This window comes from Solea solea, chromosome 2 (assembly GCF_958295425.1).
Source record: "Solea solea chromosome 2, fSolSol10.1, whole genome shotgun sequence".
NCBI lineage: Eukaryota > Metazoa > Chordata > Actinopteri > Pleuronectiformes > Soleidae > Solea > Solea solea.
The window spans coordinates 4,802,141-4,814,914 of NC_081135.1; the positions used below are offsets into that span (position 1 = coordinate 4,802,141).

The following is a 12,774-nucleotide window of genomic DNA, read 5'->3' on the forward strand; positions in this document are numbered from 1 at the left end:
CTTATTCTGCAGCTTCTCTCTGCTGGTCCTGCTGCACAAGGTTCTCTTCCTCCGACCCCTGAAACCTCTGAGACAGAAGAGAACAAACATATATATAAAGATTGTATGCATTAATTCTCCATTAAGGCGTCATTATGGACATTTTTGTCCATTTGGGCAAATTTTTCCACTTGATCTTGACATCATTTTGGATGTGTTAGTGCATATGGCATAATCGTTTGGATAGACCCTAACCCTAGCTCAATAGAAAATTGACCATACTCTTACATCACTGGAGGACAAAAATGTCCACTTCCAAAAACTGTGATAAAAACATTACAGATTCATCTTTTTTCTCCTTTTTTTTCTCGTTTTTGGTGTCAAACCATTTATTTTAGCTCTATGTGTATGTTTCAAATAATATGCATAAAGTTACATTTTAATAACAGAGATCGGGAATGAGGAAAACCAAATCTTGTCAAGCATTTATGATTAAATAATGAAATAACAGATTTAATCTGCCGATTTAGCACCTCACTGTCTGACGGACAAATATTTCTACCTAGTGACAGCCTTGGCAACGAGATAGGCCAGCTCGGCCATGTTGAGGACAATGCAAATGGAGGACGCAGTGGCCATGAAGACGGTGAAGACGGTCTTCTCAGTGGGCCGTGAGATGAAACAGTCCACCATGTTAGGACACGGCCACTGGTCACACTGTACCAGCCGTGGCATCTGGAAACCATCATAGACCACATACAGGGCGTACCTGCACACACACACATACACACACACACTATGTCTTTATACCACATTCAGAAGAGCTACAATGACAGAATATCATAGAATATCATATCATATTACCAGTGTTGTAATGTAAGTACAAATACTAAGTTATACTTATGCACACAATTCACGTATCTGTACTTTACTTTGTTATTTATATTTCTAGCAACTTTTACTTTTACTCCACTAATTTCCCCAAACTATCTTTGTTACTCGTTACTACCAAATAAAATCAGAAGAAGAAGAGTTTAGTAATGTCTGTGTATTTATATAGCACTTTTCTAGTCTTAATGAGCTGCTTTACACTACAGTTTTCACCCATTCACACACACTGCAGCATGGGGTACATTAAGTACATTTTATATAAGAAAATTACTTATGATACTTAAGTACAGTAAATGTTGTGTGTTTTAAGACTTTTACTTTTATAATATTATAGAAAGTGACTTCAACTTTTGCCTAAGTATTAGTCTGATAAGATACAACACTGCATATTACATGAAGCCTCCTTCAAACAGCAGCCTGAACACCAGGCTGCACGCGTATGTCCACCAGAGGGCGCCAGCTATTGGGAGTCTCCGTGTCTTCAGTGTCTCCAACTCTTCCTCCTGGCTTTTGTTGCTGAGGAAACCAGATCTACCAGACCCCTGGACAGCATGAAGACATGACGACACCTCCATTACAAAGCACAGCAAGACAAAACCAGACATGGGATGTTGTAAAATCATATTCTACATTTAACAAACAGTTGGTTGTGTATTTCTGGAGTGCACACACACACACACACACACACCTGCAGCAGCCTCTTCTTGTCGCTGTGGTTCCGATAGGCCACATGCATTGCAACCAGGAGTGTTGGTGTGGAGACAAAGACGAGCTGGAGACACCAGAGACGGATGTGTGAGACAGGAAAGAACTGATCATAGCAGACATTTTCACAGCCAGGCTGAAAAAACAGAGACACAAGGAGATTAGTCTGTGAATGAATGTCATTCAGTTAAAGGGATAGTTCTTGTTTTTTTATTTTAAGTGTGGTTGTAGGCATCATAAGGCCCATTTATACTCTACGCAAAAGACGGACGGAGCATTTAGTCTGTACTTTGCGTTGATTGCATTGGTCATTGTGCGTCTACGACAGGGGTGTCTCAAACATACGGCCCGGGGGCCAGAACCGGCCCGCCAGAGGGTCCAATCCGGCCCACAGGATGAATTTGTTAAAATTTTACACTAATCTAAACGTAATGTCAAATGCTTAAGATACCCGTGACTAAATGTTTGTGCCTTTATAGATCCATTGTGCTGGGTAAATAGTAAATTTAGGCATGATATTGTTGAAATTGCACTTATATTTCTCAAGAAATGTCATGTTTTGTAAAATTATCCTTCATTAAATGTAAAACAAAGGAGAAAAAACAAAGGAGTTCTTGTTGTTCATAGGTCATTATGCTATTATTTGACTATTTTTACTGGTCCGGCTCCTTTGAGATCAAATTGTGCTGTTTGTGGCCCCTGAACAAAAATGAGTTTGACACCCCTGGTCTACGATGAGGGAAGAGACAGAGCAATATCACCGGAAATCATGGGGGCGTGCGTGATGTCAATAGTCCAATCAGTGAGGAAAAGGACAAAGATGCAAAACTGAGAGTGACTGGAGAGTTTTGTTTCAGTCTCTAATGTAGATTACATAATGTGTATTAAGACTAAACATTAAACAGTTTCCACATACCATATTCCTTGCAGAGATATGAACATGATACATGATTTCACTGACTGGGTGCCTTATTCACCTGTAGTGTGTTACAGGTGAAGTCAGACTGTTCATCTCCCCACACGCTCTCAGCGGCAACAACCAGCACCATGACCCGGAAGATAAAGAGCACAGAGAGCCAGACTTTACCCAGGCTGGTGGAGTGACGGTTCACTGCGAATAACTGAGCGTACAGAAGAGGCCAAGACATCCTGGAGAGACAGATGAAGGCATGAGACCAAAGCGTGAATGGATGTTTTCTATCTGCAGATTTGATGGTTTCCTTGATCTTCACGTGTTAGAGTGACATGGATGGAAATTCGAAATAAAGTCAGCGGCAAAAGATGAAAGTGGAAGATGGGGGCGATGAAACAAAAGAGAAGTTTTACTGAGGAAGAGGATGAAAAGGAATGAAAGTAAGGAGGAGGAGGAGTCAAGGCTCAGTGCCAACATTCATGTGAATGGATGAATCTCTGTGGAGTGTCCAGAAGTGGCCCACTCCACGAAAACACACTGAACACACTGTACAAACCCACAGTACTATACACTGACTGATTCCCTCTTTATTTAAATGACATGTTTATATACACATTCCATTTATACAAATGTAAATATGTATTGTTTTCATGTAAATAAACTTACATGTAAATAAATCCTTATTTTCATTCAGAAAGAAATTCAATGACATTTATTAGACAGATATGAAATATAAAACAATTTTACAAAGTAAACAAACATGTTTAAATCATTGTTTTCATTTGGAAAAAATGATAATAATAATAAAAATAACATTACAGTGTAAATATGTAAAATATGGTCATCATAATGATAGTAAAATTACTTATTTTCTCACCTTGTGTCTAAAGAGTCAGGTTGTTTGCAGAAAGATATTCCACATAGTCCTTTGGCACAAGAACACACACACACACACACACACACACACACACCTTATATAAATCCAATGGAATCAAAGAACGTAAGAATCAAATGCACAGAAGAACAGACAAACCTGCAGCATCTGCTTCTTTCCCATAAAGTCAAATCAAAGATGCCCCAAGTGCAAAGACAGCCAGAATAAAATGTGATGACTTCCTGTGAAGACTTTCAAAATAAAACCTCTCAGGTCACATTGTTATGTTTTCCAGGACGAGACTAAACAATACAGGAGTAAACATAAGATAACACAGTAAAGACATTGCAAGAAAATTTAATTGAAGAGTCACTTATGATAAACCAATACTGTTGCCTTATTTCTTTCATTTATCAACATGCAAAAGATGATAATAATTAAAAATCATTTATCTCAAGCACCTCATCTAGCCTCATAACTTAAGTCTAATTATATATTTCTATGGACTTTTAAAAGTTAAATTGTGTCATTTTGTTGTTTTTTCTCTAACATTTGTTGCTATTGTTTTTACAACAAAAAAACATGGTGTATTCTTACTAGGGATGGGTTAGGGTACTGTTTTTGCTGTTCAACATTTACAGTACAGGGTTCCCATACAGCTGCACTAAGGTGTGTGTGTGTGTGTGTGTGTGTGTGCTGAGTCTTTTCAGAGCCAAACCATCACTTGGCAGCGGTCGACCTGCAGGACAGTGCAGCTCTGTGTGTCACTAATGGCTGTGACCAACAACCTTTTCCCACTGTTTGCTAAAGTGTGGGAGCAAAAAAAAAACATCTTCCTTGGTTCAAACTGTGGATTCTCACAAATATATGAAATAAAACATTTTCAGGGCTCTAACGTACAATCACAGCAGTGTAAAAAAACAAAACAATGATCAGGATTACATTTGCTTTAGTTGAGGCCAGAGCTGAAGTCTTTGTATTCAAATATGCTTCTGCACAAGCAACAAGCTCAGAGGGCAGGAACACAGAGGTTTTGGTGATTCTTATGGAGTCATTAGGGGAAATAACAGTGACTCTTACCCCTGATGCATATCAGTGAATGGATATCAGTGTCAGGAGCCAATTCAAAGAGCCACTGTTTGATTTCTCGGGCAGGACGGGGTCACAAAAAGGGCTGTTTCAAAAAAGGAGAGAGGTAAAATGAAGCCAATTGTTAAAGTAACTCCTGATCCCTGATCAGTTTGCAAAGGGAAGAACAGAGGGGACCAGTGTCAGGAAACACACACAACCACACACACATACAGTAATGAGTGAGGGGGGGGGGGTACAACATGTGACTAGTAGTCTCAGCTCTGTAGGTGGACTTGGCCGGCTGATCTCAATTGCATACATCTTGGTGATTTCTTGAAGTTTGCCAATTTTCTCATTCAGTAACACTAAATACTGTATGTGGAGATTCAGGCTCTTCTGGTATCAGTAATGTTGCTGCACTACATTAGACAGAAAGCATTCAAAGGAATAAATTTTAAAAATAAATACTTTTCCGTTTTTCCCGCCACTATTTAAAATATAGCAACCTTTAGAATTATGTGCCGTTATGAAAGATACAGCTCATGACTGGACACAATTATTAATAAATATAATATATATAAAATAAACATAATTATAATATAATATAATAAAAAGCCTTTTAATAAAATCATGCACAGCGTCTGCATTGCACATTTGTGAGTACAATGCTGTTAACAATTTCAGCCATTGAAGGAAGACTGTAGTTCATAAGGAATGACTGTGCCAGTTGTATTGATCATTCACTGTAGAAGAATTTGTGTCTTCTAATGGATTAATGCAGATTGTGTCAAACACAGCTGAACAGTTGCAGAAAAGAGAAAATATTTCCAGCCAAATATCTATTAAAATCAGAAATGTAGTCACGAAACACTGCAGATGCTTAAACCGAGGCTATAAGACACGGATGATAATGTTATTGGGTTTGATTTTCAATTAACTCTGGAGTCATTTTTATCATCTGCTAAATCGAGGAATCAGTAATTTACGTTGTTTAAACACTCCGAAACACTAGAGGGCGATGAGTAAAAAAAAAGACAGCGGAAACGGAAATACAATTTTTTTTTCTTCCTCCAGCTAGTTACGCTACGGATAAATCGTTAAGGCAAGGCGGTGGAAGTTTAGACGTACGTGCATCTAAAAAACACACATTTTAAAACAACAGCAATGGCTCTAGAGTCACGTATCACCCAGGAAGAGATAAAGAAGGAGCCAGAGAAGCCTATTGACCGGGAAAAGGTAAGAGCCCGTGTTAGCTTGTGTAGCTCATGAGCGCTAAGCTAACGTACGAGTCTCCGGGCTATAATTTGCACACACGTTTTTTTCTTATTCAACACTAAAAAATAAAAAATAAATAAAACATGACTTAAAAACCGTCACATATGCGTTCAATTTAGTTGTAAATTGCTACTCTATGTAGTAGAGTAAACAATAAATTGAAACATATGCTCTGAAGTGTGCTAACGTGCGAGCTAATCATCGATTCGCATAATCCAACAACCAAAGACTACAGATGTTTGACCAGTACCATCCCCCATGGACTTTATATTTTATAGCCATTTTATAATTATGTGGACACAGCATGGATGATTGCAGCTTTTGCTCACACCAGCAGTATTGGTACAATTTCATTCGAAACTCCTATTAAATGTAGGTATCGGGTTCAGGCTAGGGGTGCACGATATTGGACTATTGATACCAATTGTGTGTGTGTGTATATGTGTATATGTATATATATATATATATATATATATATATATGTGTGTGTGTGTGTGTGTATATATACACAATTTTTATCTGCAGAGATTATTTAGTCTCGTCTGTGCTGATAATATCGTGTATCCCCAGTTCAGGCATCTTACTATGATGTGTAGTGGCTCAGCAATAAGTAAAACTCACTGGATCTTCAGATATATTGTGACCAAATACTTGGGCCTTTTAGTGCCAGATCAGGTGAATTTACCAATAACGATATTAATCATTAATTTATTCATTATTAAATCATTATTTATTATTATTATATATCATTAATCATTTCTGTTTTAGACCTGTCCACTGCTGCTGCGAGTATTCACCACTAACAGTGGCCGACATCACAGACCAGATGAATTTGCTCGTGGCAACGTGCCGTCCAGTGAACTGCAGATATACACATGGTGAGGCTACATACTTTATATATTTTTTTTATTGTTGTATTTATTAATAGACAAGCAGCAACTGGAACCTTGTGTGTGATTCTTTGTTTTAGGATGGATGCTACTCTGAAGGAGCTGACTGGCCTGGTGAAAGAAGTGTATCCAGAGGCCAGGAAAAAGGGGACACACTTTAGTTTTGCCATAGTCTTCCCTGACCCCAGAGCGAAAGCATACAGGTTGGTATCACACTACAATGATTCAGGTTTTTTTCAGCTTTTAAAATGTGAATATAATTTGGTTTCTTTGCTCAATATAACAAAGAAATTATTAAAACTGATAATGTTTGGTTTTTGGACAAAACAAGACAACATAGGGATTTTAAGGTCTCGGAAACACCGATCAACATTTTACGGACCAAACAATCAGTATTGTTAGTTTTGGGCCCAATTGATAATAAATGTTGTGTTATAAAACTTGTCTCTCCCTCCCTAGGTTGAAAGATATTGGCAGTACAGTGTCTGGCAGGAAGGGTGCAGATGACTCCATGACGTTGCAGTCTCAGCGATTCCAGATTGGAGATTATCTGGACATTGCTATCACACCACCTAACAGAGCCCCGCCCCTTACCACACGCATGAGGCCATTCTGAATACACACACATAAAGCAACACATAGTTCGGTTTTTCTTCCATCTCTATTTTGCATCTTCTTGGATTTGTTTTGCCTCATTTTATAAAATGTGAAGTGTAATAAAGTTGTCTTTTTTCCAAAGTCTGTTTCCTTTTCTTTGTAACAGTTTGTAAGGGCGTATTCACACCTATTTGTCTGCTAGACTCAGTACAATTGGGGGTTGCAACACTCAGCCAGTCAGAGTTTGCTTTCACACCGCACGTCAAACGAAACAAACCTTTTATTAACGTATCCCTGTCCTGGCCTGAGGCAGCGCTGCAACAAGAGTCACTGAAGCAGAAGACGGGATGAAAACTCGCTCATCTATTGATTAATGCAGGACAATTTTTGTTTTATGTGAACATGCCACACATTATGCCGCGACAATGGGCTAAGACATTTCTCCCAACTATCATTCTACACACTCGATGTTTTGGCTGTGTTTACCCATAATGCCCTGCGTTGCAGTTGGTTACTGCATTTGGTTCACTTGAAAGGAGACCTTGTTTTAGGCGGATCAGAGATGGGTTGTGCATTCACATCTCCCAAACGAACCCTGAGCAAACGAACTAGGATTCTAATTAGAAAGGCTATGGTATAAAAAAGCACTGGTGTAAGTAATTTAATGATTATAGTTAATGTTGACAGGAATATGTGACAAAGGGCCTATTCAGTCAGTGTTGAAGGCCCCTTACTGAGTATTTTTTAAATAGTATTATAAATAATAGTATATAGTTTTGTTTATTTTAAAACCAATGAAGTGAACTACTTTATAATTTTGCTCAATGAAACAAAGCACTAAAAAACACAACGTCTCTTGTGGTTAAATTAAAAGCTAAAAATAGTTTCACAAATGACCAGAAGAGGGCGGCAATACGGCATTGAAGCGTCTAGTTTGTCGCACATTGGAACACAAGAAGAAGCCTCGGAGGGCGGCGCATGCGCAACACTAAACCGGAAGCTAGGAAAAAAAGCAAAGAAATCAAATCATTAGCTACATAAAGCAACACTTTCTGGTCACAAACACGCACAGAAATGTTCCGGAGGAAACTGACCGCTTTAGATTACCACAACCCGGTTGGATTTGACTGCACAGGTGAGAAAACGGAGCTGTTGAACTGGTTCAGTGAGTGAAACGTGGAGCCGGCTAACGTGTGCACCAGTGCTGTCAACTGTGAGGAGGCAACGTAGAGCCAAACTGTATTTGTAAAAATAGCACTTCAACGATAATGTGTTTCCCGGACACAATTACATCCCCAAAACACTAGATTTATATATAAACTCCTTGTTAGCACATCACAGTTGTATTCGGCTCTGCTAACTGGCGGTTTTATTAACCTATTACCCATCTGCGTTGACAATTTTGACCAATTGTGTTGATTATAATCCCTTTACTGATCCATATACTGTACAACATGTATTTAATAACTGTAATTTAAATCAACCGAATTTTAAATGAGATGCCAGAAGTACCAGAAGCACTAATAATAAGCTATTCGCGTCCTGTGTTGAGCTCAGTGAATCAGCAGACGTCAGCAGGCTTAAATTTACCATGTGGCTCTGCACATCACATTGCGATTATTTTACCGATATTGTTATTTATAGGGGCTACAACTAACGATTGTTTTCATAATCGATTCATCTGTTTCATTTTCTCCATTAACCGAGTAATCGTTTGGTCCATAAAATGTTTAAAAATATTGCTCAGTGTTTCTCACACCTGGAACTGATGATGTTCTCAAATGTCAAAACCAATGTGATTCAATTTTAATGATTTTTTTTTTTTGTTATAAGGAGCAAAGACACCAGAAAATACTAACATGTAAGAAGCTGAAAAATCTCGACACCGATCAAAATAGCTGACGATTAATTAAGTAATCGATTAATCCATCCATCCATCATTTTATCCTCCACATGAGGGTCGACATAGAGCGATAGTATCGAGTAATTGTTTTCAGCCCAAAATATATCAAAATTATAAATGTTGACATTTTGTAGTCCGTCAACAAGCAAAAATTTCAAACAATAGTATCGTTCAACTTGGAGATTTCACTTGGGGTCATATTGTGATTACGACTCTGCAGTCCCTTACCACTACCACTATACATTTACTCACTCACAGTCTAAATGTAGCTGCTGCTCCAACTGTGCCTCTGTCCTTGTTCTCGGTCTAGATGAGACCCAGTTCAGGAACTGCATTGTGTGGCTGGAGGACCAGAAGATACGACACTACAAGATAGAGGACAGAGGCAACTTGAGGAACATCCCTAACTCCGACTGGCCCGCAGCTTACCAGAAGGTGACACCAGTACCACCTACAGCAGCAGCAGCAGCAGCAGCAGCAGCAGCAGCACACTGCCAGTGTGTGTGCCTGACAGTCTCAACCGCTGCAAACTGGTTCATGATTTAATTAACGGTGTGTAATGTCAGCATCATCTCATTAGCATGAGTTGTGTTTGTGCAGTACCTGCAGGATCTCAACTGTCCATTCGGAGTTCAGGAGAAGAAGGAGGCTGTGGACTGGTTACTGGGTCTGGCTGTGCGATATGAATATGGAGACAACGGTGAGAAAAATCAATAGCTGAATAATCACAACATCTGTGAAGCCCTCCTATATATATATATATATATATATATATATATATATATATATATATATATATATATATATATATATATATATATATGTATATATATATATATATATATGTATGTGTATATATATATATGTGTGTGTATATATATATATATGTGTGTGTGTGTATATATATGTATATATGTATATGGAGACAACGCTGAGAAAAATCAATAGCTGAATAATCACAACATATCTGTGAAGCCCTCATATGTATATGTGTATATATATATATGTATATGTGTGTATATATATGTGTGTATATATATATATATATACACACACACACACACACACACACACGTTACTCCATTGAGTGGGAGTGAAGTATTGTTTTTAGTGGATCTCTGTGTCTGTCTGTTTGTGTTTCTGCACTTGCACTTGCCAACATGACCAACAGAGGCCGACAGAGGCTTGTTGCGTGAATGGGGTGAAGTCTGCCATCTCTGATTGCCTTGTTTTCGATGTACTGAATCATCATCAGCAGCAGGGTTTGTTATGTGGCGCAGGATCGCAGGCTTTCAGCAGTGCTGTTGCTAAATACACCAGACTCCTCTGTTAAATGATGAGATTTTAGACAATTCCTTGCTAAATGTTGAAGATTAACCCACATGTTCTGGATTGTTAAGTCTTTTTAACTGATGTACAGTTAGGCATTGTTCTCTTTGATTCTTGTGCCTCTTCCTGTGACAGCACTCTGACCAATCAGTGCAGTGCACGACAGTCTGACGACGGCACGCATATATACGTATCGGCTTACCAAAAAAAATCACCCCGTTCCATTAGTACTATCACTAATGGAAAAGCAAAAGTAGCCATGATGTGCCGTGACGTGACGTGTAGAAACACGCCAGTAGTGTGAAAGCAGAGCTGGCAAATAATGGCCAAAAAATGTTATTGTGATGTTCAAATCAGTTGATGTTGATATTTACTACTTAATTAAAAATTAATTGTGATTTAACGTGTTTAGTGTTAAACTTGTTGCTTATGAAGACATTTATATTGTGATCATTTATAGTTTAATTATTGCCCAGTTGGAGGTGACATACCGATGCTGACCACAAGGTGGCGACATTGGACAAGGAAACATTTTTCCTGGTGATGGCAGCAAATCACCAGTGCTCTTTCTTTGCTGTGTGACCCAGTCATTTTAAGATCTTTCTTTTTTGCTGAAACATTTTGAGCCAAATATGTAATTTGTAAAGAAAACTAGCACTAAATATAAACCCTTGTGTAATACGTGTGAGTGTATTCTGTTGTTTGTCCTCAGTGGAGAAGTATAAGGACTGTCAGCCACTCGCAGCCTCCAGTAACAGCGACAAAGCAGTTGACCCTCTGGTCAACCTTGACAGTATGTAATGAAGCACGTTTCTTCAGTATTTTAGTTTTATTTTTTTTAAATACTTTGTTAAAAATTGAATTGTCATCTCTTTTTTTAATCTGTTTTTTTCCTTTTTAGGTGATTCACCAGATTTCAAAGCAGGAGTGACGGCTCTGGCCAACATCCTCAAAGTTCAGCGACATGACGACTACCTGGTTATGCTCAAGGTGAAAAAAAAACCAATGTTTCAAAGCATATTACAGTAAAACTTATTTAAAGAATGCAAGTTTTGTTGATTCCAAACTTGGAAATACAGCAGTGTAGCAGCTGGTTTACAGTGCAGCCAATTGAACTCATTTTCACTCAGTCTGTCAATAGATGAGTGATGTTACAGTTAAAGCTGAATGATATTCTGTTTGTATGAAATCTTTTTTGCTTTAATCAGTATCTTGAATCCAACACAGGAAAAGTCAAATCTGCCACTAATAAACCAAATGACTATAAAGAGAGGAGTCTGGAGAGTGTATGGCTATTGTGATCACGCTGAAAAGAATTTTATCTTGAAAATGTTATAAATGCAGAAAAAACAACAACAACAATAATTAGTTTTTTTGTTCATGTCAGGCTATTCGTATTCTCATCCAAGAGAGACTTGCCCCGGAGGCCATTGCTAAAGCCAGCCAAAATAGAGAGGTAACTTTAAAAAGATGCAGATTTGATCCCCATTTCCTTTTACCTCTTACACAGATAGAGTTGATTTGACGATGTATATTTTCATCCCCACCTCAGGGAATTCCAGTGACTTTAGATAAACACGTCTTGGGCTTTGACACGGGAGGTAAGCACTCGTTTTTCAACACTAACACAGTCTGACAACCCTGCGATCAGTGTCAGTGACACATGTATCCAACAAAACATGAAGGGAAAGTGAAAAGTCCTTGTCCTTTCCCCTCAGACGCCACCCTGAACGAAGCAGCTCAGATCCTGCGCCTGCTGCACATCGAGGAGCTGAGGGAGCTTCAGACCAAGATCAACGAGGCCATAGTGGCCGTTCAGGCCATCATAGCTGACCCCAAGACTGACCACAGGCTAGGCAAGGTCGGCAGATGAGAACGAGGATGAAGAGAGGGACTGAACCACGGGAGTTTTAATTTGATTTTGAGCAGAATTTTTGTTTGTGGTGGACAGAAATGAGTTTGTTTTCTCCGTTTGTGTGAGTTCATACAGAGCAGCTGGGAAATCTGGGCAAGTGCTTTTTCAGATGCTGCCTCAAGGACAAGATGACACCAAATCACACCAAACAAAAACCTGCTGCAGTGTGAAGTACTTGTTTGCAGTAATATGTTGAGTTATGGATTTCTTCAGAAAGTGTGGTTGAATCTTCTGATCCCCTTCTCGCTGCCATTATTTTCCGGTATTTAAAACCACAGAAGCTTTAGAAATGATCATTTTGAAAGTTTTCATTCACACAGTAGAATATAAATGCAGCGAAAACAGTCCGTCTCCTGTACTTCCTTCCTTCCTTTCTTCCTGTGTCGTGGTCATTCAAATTTGGCATCTTTCTCTCCCCCCCCCCCACACACA

At 38.7% G+C, this 12,774-nt stretch overlaps 3 protein-coding genes across 3 annotated transcripts; 2 read left to right on the forward strand and 1 right to left on the reverse strand.

Moving 5' to 3' along the window:
* Positions 1 to 537: 537 nt before the first annotated feature.
* On the reverse strand, positions 538 to 3,442 carry LOC131450544 (gap junction beta-6 protein-like). The gene is made up of 5 exons (XM_058622224.1): positions 3,366 to 3,442; positions 2,553 to 2,724; positions 1,559 to 1,711; positions 1,264 to 1,412; positions 538 to 748 (listed from the first exon to the last, which is right to left on the reverse strand). The coding sequence occupies exons 2-5, from the start codon at positions 2,721 to 2,723 to the stop codon at positions 538 to 540; spliced, it is 684 nt and encodes a 227-aa protein (XP_058478207.1). The 5' UTR covers position 2,724; positions 3,366 to 3,442.
* Positions 3,443 to 5,485: 2,043 nt separating this feature from the next.
* Positions 5,486 to 7,336, forward strand: sap18 (Sin3A-associated protein). The gene is made up of 4 exons (XM_058622225.1): positions 5,486 to 5,669; positions 6,477 to 6,586; positions 6,679 to 6,801; positions 7,058 to 7,336. Exons 1-4 carry the CDS (start codon positions 5,598 to 5,600, stop codon positions 7,212 to 7,214), a joined length of 462 nt encoding a protein of 153 aa, XP_058478208.1. The 5' UTR covers positions 5,486 to 5,597; the 3' UTR covers positions 7,215 to 7,336.
* An 833-nt stretch (positions 7,337 to 8,169) lies between these two features.
* Positions 8,170 to 12,686, forward strand: rtraf (RNA transcription, translation and transport factor). The gene is made up of 8 exons (XM_058613050.1): positions 8,170 to 8,330; positions 9,409 to 9,533; positions 9,699 to 9,798; positions 11,140 to 11,220; positions 11,329 to 11,417; positions 11,815 to 11,883; positions 11,980 to 12,028; positions 12,146 to 12,686. Exons 1-8 carry the CDS (start codon positions 8,270 to 8,272, stop codon positions 12,298 to 12,300), a joined length of 729 nt encoding a protein of 242 aa, XP_058469033.1. The 5' UTR covers positions 8,170 to 8,269; the 3' UTR covers positions 12,301 to 12,686.
* The last annotated feature ends 88 nt before the right edge of the window (positions 12,687 to 12,774 follow it).

Bases quoted from the DNA above. Each gene is read 5' to 3' on its own strand.
- LOC131450544 (XM_058622224.1), bottom strand. From the start codon at position 2,723: ATGTCTTGGCCTCTTCTGTACGCTCAGTTATTCGCAGTGAACCGTCAC. The intron at 1,413-1,558 runs GTGTGTGTGTGT...CATGCTGTCCAG, and splicing joins ACAAGAAGAGGCTGCTGCAG to GGGTCTGGTAGATCTGGTTT. The intron at 749-1,263 runs GTAATATGCAGT...GTGTGTGTGCAG, and splicing joins CTGTTTGAAGGAGGCTTCAT to GTACGCCCTGTATGTGGTCT.
- sap18 (XM_058622225.1), top strand. From the start codon at position 5,598: ATGGCTCTAGAGTCACGTATCACCCAGGAAGAGATAAAGAAGGAGCCA. The intron at 5,670-6,476 runs GTAAGAGCCCGT...TTTCTGTTTTAG, and splicing joins AGCCTATTGACCGGGAAAAG to ACCTGTCCACTGCTGCTGCG. The intron at 6,587-6,678 runs GTGAGGCTACAT...TCTTTGTTTTAG, and splicing joins GAACTGCAGATATACACATG to GATGGATGCTACTCTGAAGG.
- rtraf (XM_058613050.1), top strand. From the start codon at position 8,270: ATGTTCCGGAGGAAACTGACCGCTTTAGATTACCACAACCCGGTTGGA. The intron at 9,534-9,698 runs GTGACACCAGTA...GTGTTTGTGCAG, and splicing joins GGCCCGCAGCTTACCAGAAG to TACCTGCAGGATCTCAACTG. The intron at 11,884-11,979 runs GTAACTTTAAAA...TCCCCACCTCAG, and splicing joins AAGCCAGCCAAAATAGAGAG to GGAATTCCAGTGACTTTAGA.